This window comes from Helicoverpa armigera, chromosome 17 (assembly GCF_030705265.1).
Source record: "Helicoverpa armigera isolate CAAS_96S chromosome 17, ASM3070526v1, whole genome shotgun sequence".
NCBI classification, from domain to species: domain Eukaryota; kingdom Metazoa; phylum Arthropoda; class Insecta; order Lepidoptera; family Noctuidae; genus Helicoverpa; species Helicoverpa armigera.
This window is the reverse complement of record NC_087136.1, coordinates 3,600,229-3,616,704: the sequence shown is the minus strand read 5'-3', so window position 1 is coordinate 3,616,704 and position 16,476 is coordinate 3,600,229. Positions and strand designations below refer to the sequence as shown.

Below are 16,476 nucleotides of genomic sequence, written 5' to 3'. Positions count from 1 at the left end.
CCACACAAGTCACGTAATTTCATTTTTTATTGACTCCGACTAAACGTTTAGTTCATCCATTAGTGAGCTATTACATCTTTTGAATATAGAACAAAAGCGCCATATTGATTCGGGACAACAACGTTCCGTTTTTATCTGAGGGCACGGCAGTGCCCCAGCCAAGACTCGAGCAAAGCGGGCACGGCCGTACCATCTTTTCTCGAAGCGTTTCGCGGCTATTTCAGCCCCCTGTATCTTCCATGTGAACAAAGCCAGGAGTTTAGGTTTTCGATGACCAAGAGTAAGTATTAGAACAAGCTCAGTCCCAAAATTACAAGAAATTTGAATAAATAGTTTACGAGTTATGAGCGATCAAAGTTACACCATTTTGTCACTGACTCACTCACTGACCGATCATCAAAAGTCTAAGGTACTTCTAGCAAACTTAGAACCTTCAAATTTGGCACCAAGATAGGTTATTGGCTACATATAAAGGGAAAATTATAAAAACCTTAAAACTTAATAAAAAAATAGGAAACAAATTTATATTTGCGGTTTTTCAAGAACATTGTGTATGAATTTTGACTGCATTGATAACTTTGTTATTTATTTATGTACAAAATGTTACTATTTGTTTTATTGTTACGTAGTGTGGTATATTGTTATTATGTATTAAATATACATACATATGAATAAAAAGCTAGGTTAAAATAAAATGAATAATGATAAAATCTTTCATATTAATGCAGTGCGATAAATACTGCATGCTCGCTCGATAGATGGCGTTGTCCTGGTCTAAATCGCGCTACGGTTTTTAGTTAAAAAAAAAACAAATAATTTCATGTGATAGCGCCATCTACCTCTAAAATAAATCTCTTTTATTCTAAAAGATATTCGATTAAAAAATTCGACAATTTCGAAATTGATTAATTTATTTTAAAAAAATGTTGTTTACGTGCTAGTTTAGGTCTACATATTTAGTTTGTTATATATTTAGAATAGAATAGAATAGAATAGAATAGAATAGAATATTCTTTATTGTACACCAAAATAAACAGAAAAGGACATTACAAAAAAAATACGTGTAAGTACAATAGGCGGTCTTATCGCTCAAAAGCAATCTCTTACAGACAACCTTTGGATGGAGTCGATTTTAAATAGATATATTACGGGTAGTAGGCGTACAAATAATGATTAAAAATGGCCAAGTCAATATTATTGTAATGTGAACAAAACTATTGATATAGTCACAAAATATTGATTTATTATTACAAATAAAGTTGAACAGGACTTGGCTTCTATGCGATCTCAAAACTTTTTACGGTGGAGGAATTGCGTAGAGGATTGGCTTTTTTACATTTAATGTTTTTGGTGGGATCAGTTTTTTTGCAAACACGTTCCTTTGTAGTTGATTTCAATGCATCGAATTTCACTTTGGCATTCGTTTTTCTGCTTTATTTCGCGAATACAATAATGAAGTTGTTTTTCATTTGTTTTTTGTGAAGTGCATTATTTGGCTGTGGTTTTGGTTTGATGTGCGGTTGTTTTGAATTAGTGATATTGAATTTTGATGCGGTGACCGCTAAACTAATGGGTTTAATGTAACATTAGATTTTATGAACATTGAGATCTTTTTAATCCCGCATAAAAGTTAGGTACTGCAAAACAGATTTTAACGAATTTGCTTTTTTAAGGTTAGCTGCTCATATTTTGAAATATTTCTTATTTTGTGCCTAGAATTCTCTAACAAACTGCTACTGAAACGAAAATACCTCAGGCAGAGCTTGTCAAGGCAGCCTCAAGCTTTAATTTAATGAGAAACACAACCAAATACATGTTAGCAGAAAGGAAACATCTCCCTTAGTTATAGTTACGGAACTGTTGGGAAACAAACCGTGACTCTAAGCCTTGTAAAGGCTTTCAAACTTTACAAATTTGAATAATAAACAGATATGTGTCAGGAAAGTTCGTCCATTTCACGGCAAAATGTTGCTTTAAATATTAATGACTAGCGACCTGCCCCGGCTGGGTACGGATACAAATATTACTTACATCTATACCTTCCTCATTAATCTTTCTATCTATTAGTGAAAACCACATTAAATTTCGTCTTGAAGTTTTTGAGCATAGCATAAGCAGACAGACGTTACGGATTACTTGGTTTCACTTTAGACTTCAACTTTGCATTTCCTGGATTCCATCATGTTTGTTGTATGGAAGCTCTATAATGACTATATTCTAGCTAGTGTTCAATGTGTGTTATTATAGTAGCAATAGAAATGCATCTGCGAAAATTTCTTAGCTTTTGCCTGAAACCTCATCAAACATCATCCATACTTCCAAACTTTTGTCGTTTATCATATTAGCAAGGATTAAGTGAAAGGCACTATATAAGGGACTTAAGTAATGTACATATATTCTCTCGAGAGCTTTACCCTAGTATGGTGCGGATGTGTGATTTTGGTAACTGATATGATTTACTTTAAGAGTTTTCCCTTTTGATCCGTGTTTTCCTCTTTCGAGACTACATAAGAGCACTATCCGTTTGTAATCTGAGTAATACTATTGTGATAAATTATATTATCCCTTTAGGTAACTATTTATTTAGTAGTCTGTATTTTGCGTAAAATATTTTACAAAGTAAGTATCATGGACTATTTTTGTGGCAAACTTAACTACCGACCGTTTACCTAAGTATACTTACGTATATTCGAGTTTTTGTGGCTTTATGTGACATTCATGAGACATGGCGTAGTGTTTTTAAGCCATTTAAAAGGATCATAATATTAACCAGTAGGTATAATATCATCTGTTATTATTGAAATAATTTTCAATATTGACTTAGACGGTCCATGTAACTACATATATTAGGGCGAATAATGTTATTAGACCAAATTAACGAGGTACTATAGCTTGAACAAGAACATTCTTTCCAGGCATTTTAGCACTATATCCTATTGAATTTTGAACTCAGAGCGTTATTTCATTCGATAGGGTATTCTCTACAAAATATTTTCAAGGTTATACACAAGGCTTGCATTCGCTCAGTTATGGATTATCTAGATATATGTAGTTTATGTTATACCTAACCTCGACCTATCTTACCTGTATCGTATGCAATAGGCATATGTGGTACATCGAGTATGCGCCTACCACTGTATGCTCGTGACGTATTTAGGTCACTTCAAAATGATAGGAGTTGAATAATTACCTACACCTTCATGCATTGGCAATTATTTCGCTCTTTTGATACCTGTTCTAAAGGATAATGGTCCAAATGTCCACCACGAACGAGACCTATATGGCTAGATAGCACGTTAAATATAGAACATTTTTTGCTATGAAAGTAAAAAAAAATATAATGCCAGAAAAAAGTTATAGCAAAATCAAATAAAACATTTTATAGATTTTTTCAATTCCATTTTTTCAATTACTTTTCGTGATGTTCGATTTTCGTACTTTCTGTAACTTCTGACAAAATAGAATTGTTCATTATTAGAGAGAAGACACCACCAGTTACATCGAACTTTCTTAGATCCAGGCACCGCTGAGTTTATTCAAGCACTTCTGGCGCCTCAATTGGTTAGTGATTCGTATATACATCGGGCAAAAAAATATGGGCTGTTTATATGCAAATGTGTCTTTCTTACATCTCATCTTAGTTTTAGATCAAATGCGGAAATGGTAGAATAAAAAAATAAAAAATAATGATAACATTCAAAAACTACCGAAAATTAAGAATACATTTTTGGCTATAACTTTTTTTTGGCATTGTTTTTTTTTTACTTTCTTAGTAAAAGTTACTCTAAATTAAGTGGACTATTTAATTATATAGGTCCCGTTCGTGGTGGACATTTGGACCAAACTTCATAAAGTCAAAGTCAAAGTCAAAATCGTTTATTGAAAATAGGCTAGATTCTAGCACTTTTTCACGTCAAAAAAATACAAAATGACAGCACCCCCAAAACGCCCCCCTTTCACCACTTCCTAGTGTTATGGCTGGGAAGAAGAAGTGGTGAAGAACAAACTTCCCAGCAACACAGCTGTCTATTACAATTTAATTATATTTAAATTACAATTATACAATTCAATATTAGTCACAAAATATATGGGCATTATTCACAAAAATTGTACATTTGCTTCCCTCTCCGCGTCCAGCTCGACTATTTTTAATTTGGTAATAAAATGTTGGCTAAATTTTATTCAACCTAATACTTAAAGTATAGAACTACAATTTAAAATACTCAGTAAACTAATAGAAAGAACAAAACATTCCAGTTTATCAAATTTTAAAATTGTGTCCACAGTAATTTCATAGAGAGGACTATTGTCCATTTTTACTTTAATCAACTTTGAAAAAATATATAAAAAAAACTAATTGTTTTAGAACAAAACTTAGTATTCCTATAGGATGTTTAACCATTGAAAAATATTTTTCTTTAAAATACATTAAAAAAACAGTACTAAAAACATTTTATTTACATATTTAAATGGAAGTCCAATAATCTACTCATATCCGTTTTTCGTCTCGGTAACGGTGTTTTACAACTTTATTTCCAACTTGGAAATAAAATTATCTACTGGCAACATTACACCACAAACAGTTATCAGATGGCGTGACTGTAGATTCGGCCATTTTGTTCTTTCACTCAGTGCGATCCATTTTAGTGCACGTCGGTAGTATTCGACTTTTATTATTTTAATTTGTTTTTGTGGCATATTTGAATACGGTAAGTACTTTTCAGGTTTTATACTATTATGAGAAAAGAATCTTGGTAACAGAAGTGAAATTGGTAGAATGAATTAGTTAAAACTAATCGATGACGGGTATAAACTTTATTTTGTAGGTTAGACACGTGCCAAAATATTCATATATGTTACTTCTCCGTTGCATTTATCTGTTACGTAACAGATATGAAAGGTAAAGCTGAGTTTATAAGGTGTTAAGGTTAACTTCAAGAATTTAAGAAGTGATTTAGTGATTTTTTATCTTTATTATAAGTACCATGATTTATTAATTAACATCAGAATACCTATTATAACGACTTCCCAAAAAGAAAGAGGTTCTCAATTTGACCGTATTATTATTATTTTTTTTGGATGTTTGTTACGCGATTACTCCGCCATGTATGAATCGATCTTCTTGATGATTCTTTTTTGGTTTGATAGGGTATACTTCCGAGGTAGTCCCATGGTCATCAGAAACCAATTTCCAAGAAATCGAGGGAAAGTTTCGAAAGTTGTAGACATACATAGGGTAAAAACTTGACACTCAACTGTATGCCTAGTAGCAATATTTCACAATGAAGGTTTGAAGCTGACCTGATGATGGAGACCAGAGAAGATCGAGCGAACTCGACAACTGAATGTGTAAACTATCTCGTGTTTGGGCTTGTGTTATTTGTATTGACGAGACCTTTGCAACAGTGAAGGTTTGGAGCTGACCTGATGATGGAATGGTCCGGAGGACCGGAGGATGAAAAGGTCGAGGGAACTCGACAGCTGAATATGTAAACTACCTCGTGTTTGGGCTTATATCATTTGTATTGAAGATACCTTTGCGCTAATGTGGATAGTGACAACTATGCTTATCACTGAAAATCCAAAAATAATAAACTTTTATACAAAAAAAATAAAACTGACTTCCAAAAACACTAAAAAGCCAAAAAAAATAATTTTAGGTGAACCGGCCTAGAAGTCGGTGGCGAAATAAACTTAGGTACATACATTAGACACCGACTTCTAGTCCGATGCACCTAAAATTATTTTTTTGGCTTTTTAGTGTTTTTGGAAGTCGGTTTTATTTTTTTGTAAAAAAGTTTTTTGTGTAAATATACAGTAAGTAACGTAAATATTTTTTTTTAGGTAAAATGCCATTAACATCAGCAGAACGACAAAAAAGATATAGGGAACGATTAAAGCAGAATAATCCTATTAAATGGAATGAAGAAAAGAAAAAAGATGCTGAGAAAAAAAGAAAAAATTATATAAAAATATCGGAATTATCGGAGCCCGAAAAAGCTATCAGACGCAAAATTTGGCGGCAATTAAAAAAAAAACAAAAATGCAAACAAACATTACCAAATAAATCTAGTCGTAAAATATATAAACAGAGATATTACAGAATTACCAAAGAAAATGAAAAGCAGAAAAGAAAAATAAATATATTGAAAAAGAATGTAGATTCCCTGAGAAAAAGAGTTTATAGATACAAGTTGTTATTGGCATGTCAGCAAAATGATAGAGAAGACAGTAAAGAAAACGTTGAACCTCCGTTACCATCAACGTCAACTTCTCCATTATCTAAAACTGAGTCGTTCATTCAGCAGTTACAAGATGTTCCTTCGCCAGAAAAGGATAAAGTAAGAAGAATAATACTCGAAAAGAACATTTTAAGTGAATCCTTAACAAACTCTTACAAGAACGCTAAAAGTAACGCTGAAAGAAATATTTTAAAGAATGTTGTCAACAATGCTGTGATCCATAAATATAGAATGAAAACTAGATTGGGTTCCTGTATAGGTTTGAAAGGTCGGCCTCGTAATACAATAAGTCAAAAAAATACTAAATATGCAGAGCTTATCAGCAAAATACAAGAGTTTTATATGCAAGATGACGTGTCCCGTGCAACTGCTGGAAAAAAAGAGACAAAGACCGTAAAAAAAAATAAGATGCAAAAAAGATATTTACTGGATAGCATAACTAATTTATATAAAAAGTTTAAACAAGATACAGGTATTAATTTATCTTACACGACATTTTTAAGAAATAAGCCCTTTTATGTAGTCAGCCCAAAACTTTCAGACCGCGATACATGTTTGTGTAAGAAGCATTCAAATATTGAATTTAAATTCGCCTCCCTGAAAAGATTATCAATTTTAATCGGACATAGAAATGTAAACGATCTAGTGAAATCTTTAGTTTGCGATTCAAACTCTCAACAATGCATGTATGGGCAATGTACAATCTGTAAAACAAAACGAATAACTTGTGATTTAAGTTCAATTACACTTGATGAAAACGTTACATGGCTGGAGTGGTTTATTAAAGAAGTAGAATATAAACACGATGATTTAATAAAGAAGTGTAAAAGAAATGTAAAAGAAATTAAGACTGGCACTTTACAAGATTTAGTGAGTAAATTTGAACAAGAGCTACACGATTATAAAATTCATTTATACAATATCGGCCATCAGTACAGAATGTATAAAGATATGAAGGATAATCTTAAAACGAATGAAATACTCTTACATTGTGATTTTTCCGAGAACTTCACGTGTAAAATGTTTCAAGAGATCCAAGCGGTTCATTTCGGGGCCTCACAATTTCAGATATCTTTACATACTAGTGTGGTATATGAGAAGAATAAAAAACCACAGAGCTTCTGTACTTTTTCAGATTCAACTGACCATTCGCCAGAAGCTATCTGGGCACATCTAAAACCCATATTAACCCACGTAACTGAAAAATCTCCAGAAATTGACACACTACACGTTTTTTCGGATGGACCTACAACACAGTACAGGCAAAAGAAAAACTTTTTTTTATTTAATACAATCATTAAAGATTTCGATTTAACTGGGACCTGGAATTTTTTTGAAGCAGCCCATGGAAAGGGAGCTGCAGATGGCGTAGGTGGTGTTATTAAAAGGCTTTTAGATAGTAAAGTGGCACATGGAAATGACGTCCTGAATGCAGAAACTGCATATAAGCTTTTGAAAAAAGAGACCAGCGTAAAGCTTTTCTGTATTGATGAAGAGGAGATTAATAATATTAAGGAAGATTATAAAGCATCTTTGCTTTCACTTAAAGCTGTCCCTAAAACGATGAAGATCCATCAAATCCAAAGCACAAATTACACACACAATATTGCGTCACGTATTTTAAGCTGTTTCTGCGCTCGTTCACCCGAGAGGGGAATGTGTGATTGTTACTCACTAAAGACCTATAACTTATTGAAGCCTATTAAACGTGCTAGAAGACTTCCATCAACATCTTCGGAAGAAAGCGAACTCCCAGATTTAGAAAAATCTTATAGAAAAACTACTCCAACAGTAACTAATCTCTCAAAGGTTAAAGTCAATTACGACCGAGAAACATTACAATCTCTGATGGGATCTTCAAAATCATATAATATTTCGACAAATGACATACGAATAGATTTTAAAGAGCTGACGACGCCAGATGAATTATTGCCTTCTGCTTCTAATACTCAAAACAAATGTGCAACAAATTTCTTTGACGATAGTGACGACGATGATGACATTTTTTAAGGATTTTTGTACACAACAAAATAAGCAATAATTTTATGGTGTTGTGCTTTATGGTACGTCTATACAAAGTCTAAATAATGTAGAACTTTGCAAAACAGTGGTAAAAAACAGTTGCAAAACAGTACACCATCCAATAGAAAGAAAGCCATCTACGTACAAGTTGGTCCATAACTTGACGTCAAGCCGCAAAATCCGGATTCCTTATGCCTCGGGGTACACTAAGATACTACATGTACTTATGTTCCGCGTTGTTTTGTGGTTTTCGAGTTGTTGTCAGATTTTATTGTGTTTGATTTAATTTATTTGATGTTCTAGTAAACTCTAGTTGATAGCTGAAATTAAATGATTTTATAAACTAGAGCAACAAATATAAAAAATCAAACAAAATAAAATTGACATATTTTAATTTGTTTATCTCGGAAATCACAAAAATTGACATATTTTATTTTGTTTATCTCGGAAATCACAAAAACTCGTAGGAAAAAACTCGTGTAGATGACTTTCTTTCTATTGGATGGTGTACTGTTTTGCAATTGCTTTTACCACTGTTTTGCAAAGTTCTATATTATTTAGACTAAGCAAATGGTTCAGACCGCAAAAACTTTAAATGACATACCGTCAGTTGCACAAAGCTCCATTAAAAATAAAGCTTCATTAAATCTATTGCTGACACTTTTTATTTTGTTGACAAGGAAAGAGTCAGCAATAGAATTAAAGAAGCTTTAACCTTAATGAAGCTTTGTGCAACTGACGGATAATGTATAACTTTTATGACTGATTAGTAAATTAAGAACACTAATTGTTTTAATTATAAATTGCTGAAAATATGGTGAAGAATCTAGTTTACCATTTTCAGTTTTACAAGGATGTTGATTTTTTTACTGGTTTATTTTTCTGGATAAGTTTTATGACTGATTACCAAATTAAGAAAAAAATTTTTTTTTATTGTAAGTTTCTACAAATATCGCTAAAAATCTAGTTTGCCATTTTCAGTTCTACAAAGATGTTGATTTTTTTACTGGTTTATTTTTCTGTATAAGTTTTATGACTGATTACCAAATTAAGAAAACATTTTTTTTATTGTAAGATTCTACAAATATCGCTATAAAAAATCTAGTTTGCCATTTTCAGTTCTACAAAGATGTTGATTTTTTTATTGGTTTATTTTTCTGGATAAGTTTTATGACTGATTGCCAAATTAAGAAAACATTTTTTTTATTGTAAGTTTCTACAAATATCGCTAAAAATCTAGTTTGCCATTTTCATTGTTAACGTAGTTGATAAGATGTTGATTTTTTGTTATTTGATTGTTAACATAGTTTACTTACCCCGATAGTTTGAATAACTTACTTTAAATAACAAAAATACATTATCTGCAGTTCCTAACATTTTATCGCGCTATACGTAGATTATATAATTGTTTTTCGGGTTTTCAGTGTTGCCCAACTAGGGCTAAGAAATTCAAAATAACGGGGTTTAGATTACAAAGTCAAATTGGAGTATATTCATTTCTTTTTACGCATTATTTAATAAGATTTAAAAAATTACACGCCGATCGATGTAGTCCTTTTTACAAAAAAGGATGTTGTGTTTCTATACCTACTATTGACATTGATAAATTTCGATGTTACTATAAGTGACGGGATTTTAGCCCATCAGATACGTAGCTATAATATTTTTCGAGATAATTATAGTATAGCTTACCCCTTACGGGAGCTATTGTATAATATATATTTTGTCCTCACTCGGTCTGCCAAATACTTTTGAAACCTAAATATATATATTATTATGCTAAAATGCACCAAAATATATATCCCGACATATTTTAGTGATATCATAGAAATATATTATATATAAATACCCATATTATATATACATATATATAAATGTACTATTATATTTATATATATTATAGCTGCGTATGCGGTCAATCTATAATTAATATAGTATATAAAAATGCCTTGTTATGATTCATATTATATTTATAGCTATGTAAGTCTGTGACGGGCTTAAAGTCCTAAGTTGAGATATTAATCATTATTATGTGATTCCTCAAAATTACTTTCCTAAAATAATCGAAATAAAGCAATCTGGTAGTAAAATAAAATAATAGCGTTTTATTATATAGTATACTGGATAAAAGTAATGACCAGAAGACCCATTAAATAATATTTATTTTATGCGTATTATGCACTAGTCCTTACAATTCCTATATGTTATCTTTTCTGTTACATTAAATTTCTTTTCATATCAGTTACGTACAATTATTATGAATAACACCCATATATATAAAACACTTGTTGTCCACTTCAGAGCTGCCATCTGCGTGTATCTGTGAAATAATCATTAATGTTATAATACGCCTTTTTAATCAGAATATCCTTAATTTTGATTTTAAAAGAACTGTCCGTTAGTTCTAGCAAATGAACTGGGATTCTATTATAAATGCGTATACAAAGGCCCACAAACGAACCGTGCACTTTATGCAATCGATAGTTGGATGCGGTTAATTTATGTTTATTTCTAGTATATTGAAATTGTGCACGTCACTCTTTTTACTAAATAACTCTATGTTTTGCCTTACATATATTATATTGGCATTTAATATATTGAGACGCCACAGTCAGAACACCAATATCCTTAAACCTTTCCCTTAGGGAGACTCTAGTACCTAGTCGGTATATTGCACGGATAGCACGCTTCTGTAACACGAAGACATTTTCTATGTCGGCAGCATTGCCCCACATAAGAATTCCGTAAGACATAACACTGTGGAAATAACAGAAGTACACTAAACGCGCCGTGGCTACATCGGTGAGAGCTCTTACCTTTCTGACAGCGTACGCAGCAGAGCTTAGTCTATTCGTGAGGCCAGTTATATGCTCACCCCATTGAATACACATACATTCTTTCATACATTCTTGCCCAATCTCCTTTAACATGAAATCACAATAATTTACTTATTAATTGAAGTCTTTGCCAAAATCCTACCTGAGCCTGTCGGTCTGTAGTATTGTCTGCCTGTCTGCCCGGCTTTAGCTCCAAAGCTGAACCGTTTTCTATGTAATTGGTTCACGGATAGTTTGATAGCCTGCAATGGATATAAGTACCTATGCTGTCTTTTTTTGGGATGCAAAAACAAGTTTTGTCAGGACACGGGTGTTTTTAACCATATAACTATACACATTACGATAGAGTGCTTAGCTAGGTAGAGACATCTTCTAAAAAGTCTGAAAACATAATATCAAACACAGTTCCCAATAAGCTTCACTTCTTAACGTTCCTACTCCCGACTAATGAGAATCTTAATTAACCTGAAATCTTATAATCTCCTCCGTTCATTTGTTTGAAGTAATTCTAGTCAAGAATGTGACGTCACAAGCCACGTTGTCGTACGTCTGCAAACAAAGCCTGTTTGATTGAAGCTTAATGTTTTAGCTGTAAGTGGCTGGGTATTAAATAAATGTGAGAATGTGTATTTTGTGTGAATAATGGACGAAGTTTCAGCAATTTGAAGTATCCAGCTTTTGTTTTTTATTTCCTTAAATATTTTTTTTATTTGCACCCTTGTCTGTTAAAAGGTTAATCAGGTAAAAAAAAAATGGGAGTATCTAACTACCTACAGAAAGAAAGCTAAATTGAAACCTCTAAGTTTGAGAAACAAAGACTGAATTAATAAAAAAACGTAACAAATGAAATGAAAAAGTTCTCTACTTAGGTACGAACTGCGAAAACACGTCTAATGTAAGAAAGCAAAAAGGTAATTACAATCTTAATGAACATAAAATCTTATCTTAAGTTAGAGAACTATGCTCGGTAGCAATGATTAACGACTTATAAATTGTGACGTCATACTAAGTGACATGCCTTCTTTTGAGCATGACATGACTTCAGGATGAGTATTTGTGTATTTGAATACGGTACGTAACTAGGAAGAAAGCACAGGGGTTAGTCTAGACAGAGCTTGAGAATTTAAGATTCTTAAAAATGTCATTGCAAAATTAAGTTTAAGTTACGTTAAATCGCTTTGCAGCTCTGCCAACCAATGGTAGATTGGCAGAAAACGCCTAAGGCGTCAAGACAATAAAATAGTCGGTTCTGCTATATTGTTTTTATTTTATTAAATACTTTCCTATATAAAATATGGATGTCTAATAAAGAATACAGTATTTAAGTGGACGGAAATAATTTAGAACGTGTCAAGATTCAATATTTGCAACACAATACAGGCTCAATCCTATGCAATTATAACTTCCCCTGAACTCAAACAGAATATACGCATTAATTAAAACCCTCAATACTTCCCACTTAAAAGTTTTCGCTTCACAGGCTTTGTTTACAGTTTCCAAAGTACATTCTCGCGTGTCATGCGAACATGACAAGTGACGTCACATGCCATGCGCTCGTATTTCAGTCGCCGGGAAGCAAACAATGCTTGTTTGATTAAGGCTTGGATAATGTGCAGTTAGGTGTAGACATAGGCGGTAGGTTATGTGGTTGATGCAGTTCGTAATAACTTGGTGTGGGAATAAGCACGAAGTGTTTGTATGTCCGTTTGTTTCTAATGTGAGGTTAGAGTTCGTAATGCAAAACCTTTTTCGAAACACTATCCATTATTACGAAAGTTGCCGTATCAAGCCAGACTTTCGGTGATATTTTTCGTTGTCTGTAGGCACCCACACGGTAAAAAAATAATAGCAACATGGCGCCTGTACCTACATATTGTAGGTACACGACGGCCAACCGCTTGGGAAATAAATTTTTCTTTCACGTACATTTTTTCTGACACATCCATTTATCTCGTGGCAAAGTTGACAGCCACTCAGTTCAGACAGTCACAGAATCACAGGTTAAAACAATAAGCTGACCTCCGTAGATATAGGAAAAGCTACCTAAGTTACCTCGACTAATGTACTACGTATTTTGTTCCAGGTAATCTGAAGAGGCGATTGGGCCGAGCGCGAGGCTTCGTGCTGCGGATGTTTGACGCTCTATGCAACTGCACCCAGACCGCTGCAGCCGCTGCTCGCACTACGGCCCGAAATAACCCTTTTACTAAGCGCTAAGCCGATCACATGGCACTTTGAACTTGTAGATCTGACTTCTGTGGGCTTAGTACGAAATTACGAATTACTTGAAAGGTACGGTAGTGATTAATTAGCTAGTCCTTTATATTGATGACTTGCTTTCAGGTATAGATGGATAATGGAAACAGCAATATTTTCCAGCGTATAATTTTCTCATTTTTTTGAGCTGTTCAAATAAAACATTTATAAAACATAATATGTGAAAGGAATAGAGTAGACTAAAAGGTTATCGTACCTACCACAATACCTTCATTAAATAAATATTCGTACTAGGCCCTTTGTCTCAAACTTTCGTTATTTGATATCGAGTTTAAAGGTTTGGGTTTGTATTACAAAGATTAGAGGTTTATTGATTTTTCTTTGCTTTTAGATATTTATTTTAATTGGATCTGCAGTATTCTTTGAAGTTCAAATCATTGTGTTTACTTTGGCGGGTTCTTACAACTTTTTAAGAGGCGAGGTAAGGGGCATGCCTCGAGCTATGACAATATTTGGCCCCAAAGAAACAATTCTAATTATGTTTCTTAAGTTGATCACAAAACATTTTCGAGAGCCCTTTTATTACAAAGGAAAAGAATAATCACAAAGCTCAAAGATTTTAATTAAAATTATACTTTCAGGGTTTCTTTCTTACTGTCAAAGGAATTTACCGAAAGACCCCAAAAGGTAAATAGTAAAAACCACTCGATCTTTGTAGATTTACTAACATTAATAGTAGTGTCAATAAGTGTTATAATTCAAATATCATAGCATTTAACGTGATTATTCGTTTGGTTATTTTTACAGAAATAATCAACATATCTTTGACACCTAAACCTAGTTATCCAAATGTGACTGTGTAGTTGTTTACCAAAGATGTTTACCCAGTTCATAATTATTATGTATAAATAAAAAAAAAACGTACGTATATCTTCTCTGAGAATCAATGAAGTTCAATGTTCCCGTGAAAATAAAGACCAGAGAATGTTAAAGTTAAACCGATCAACTGTCCAGACTTCAAACTTTCTAGCTGACGCAGGTACCTATTCCTAAAACGAGCGACCCTTCAAACTTGGCGCCTTAGGCAAACGCCCCTTCGACCTTCGTATCAGGTCGACGGCCGACACAACAGCTGAGAATTCATACCCATTCGAAATCAATTTGCATTGCATTTGCAAGCCCGATTTGCGAATTAGACAAAAAGTATTCTAGTAACTTCTATCCATATTATGTCCACAATGTAGAATGACTATTCTTTTCTTCAAAGGGGGAGGCCAGGATTATCGTCAAAAGATTTACCTACTAACATTTGGCAAAGTTCTGTCGCCGTATCAAGCGTGATGTATCTCAAGAGCCCTTATTATGTAAGAAAGGTTTTCGACTTAAGTCCTGGTGGATCCCACACTGTCCCGTTATAAACCTTAGTCTTCCTATTTAGTGTCCCTAAAACGGTGTAACATGGTGTTATGTGATCGGTGTGATTACGCTTATAGTTCATAAGGTGTATTTTAGTAATAAAATTAAAATATCTGAACATTATGCTGTTGGTATATTGAATTGCGAAGGCGCGTGGAATTTAATGATTGAAAAACGTACTTTACCAATTTTCACTATTTAATTGTAAATCTGTCTCTAAAGTTTATGGTCCTAAGATTCCAGAACGGCAAATTAATTGGAAGTGTGGTAAGTATAATGAATGTATGCCTATTTACTTACAAACGTTCTGTACCCGCAAAACTTAGGGTCAAGCAACTTGAATAAACTGGTGTCTCTGTCCTTTCAAAAATATGGTAGAAAGAATATATCTACATGAGTATTAATTATAATAATAGTGTTTGTGTAAGTATGCCGCGCCTTCGTAATTTCTACGTATTGTATGTATTTACTCACCTTTGTACGATACACATATATTTTGTGTAGACATTATCTATAATTATTGTTTTCATAGAAACTTCACTTTACACTTCGATTAAATTATAAATTTGTAAAAAAAAGTGTTTTTACCAGCAACACCTGTGTACCTATATGTAACTTTTATAATTATCTACGTATTGTAATAAATAAAAATCATTTATATACCAAATATTTTATACTATCTACTACTTACAATGTAATTTTATACTCTACTGGGAATTGGTTACTGTATGTTAATCTCGATTTTAAGTTTTAATAATTTTGCTGTTAATTATCGACGCACAAAACAGCACAATTTAATATGGAAAATTAGTATTATTTTTAAAAAGCTATTTTATAATTTAAGTTTAATTTAAAACTGCAGTAGTTTTAAGATTTTTTTAAATAAAACTTCAAATTATGTTGTCGGACTTGAGAGAGAAAAAGTATTTCATAGAACGACCTTAATGGGATACAGTGTGTAAAAATATGTCTTTTATAAAAAGATAACATAATATATAAAAGTTAGTATATATTTTCAGTGTAAAAGTTTCAGTAGTTGAATGTTCACAAGTAAATTACTAAGTGTTTATAAGATAAATGTTCAATGTGATATCCTGCCTGTAATACCTTTACTTCCGGTGTGATTCTACAGAAAAAAATAACTTCTTCTAAAATATAAACTGATTTTATAAATAAAAGCTTGTTTTATTTTTCAATATTTTTTAAAAGCAGCTATACCTACCTAGGTATAGCTGTACCAGTGTAAACCAATAAAACGCGTAGACTGTATTTTTTTCAGAATTAAATGAAACATACGTAGTTCATTCGTTATACAATTCCACATTTGAAATTGTAACAAAACAAACATTCCACATTATTGGTGGTACAACTTTCGTAGCATACATTCGTAGCACGAGAGCTACGCGGAATTTCCCGATGACGCGCGTAGCATAACCCGTGCCGAACGAACCGTGAGTGGTATCGCACTACATATTGGATATTGGGAAAATTATTGGTAGGTAAATAATGCACAATAGAATATGTAGAACCTTATATAATTGGGCGATATTTGTTTTCTGTGTACAAGTTGAATGGCGGAATTAGAACAACATGAAGTTCGGTATTGAACAACGTAGAGCAAAAAGTAGCTTATTAGTTTCTTCGCATATTGAATTTATCCTACTAATATTATAAACGCGAAAGTTTGTATGTATGGATGTATGGATGTTTGTTACTCTTTCACGCAAAAACTACTGAATGGA

General features: G+C 32.7%; 1 protein-coding gene across 2 annotated transcripts in view; it reads left to right on the top strand.

The window, feature by feature from the left end:
* The window catches only part of LOC126055842 (uncharacterized), a 48,536-nt gene extending 32,624 nt beyond the window's left edge, over positions 1-15,912 (top strand). For both annotated transcript variants that reach the window (XM_064038862.1, XM_049846572.2), the window contains exon 3: positions 13,185-15,912. In XM_064038862.1, the coding sequence (XP_063894932.1) occupies positions 13,185-13,318 (134 nt within the window). In that variant the 3' untranslated portion in view covers positions 13,319-15,912. The remainder of the gene's footprint in view (positions 1-13,184) is intronic.
* The last annotated feature ends 564 nt before the right edge of the window (positions 15,913-16,476 follow it).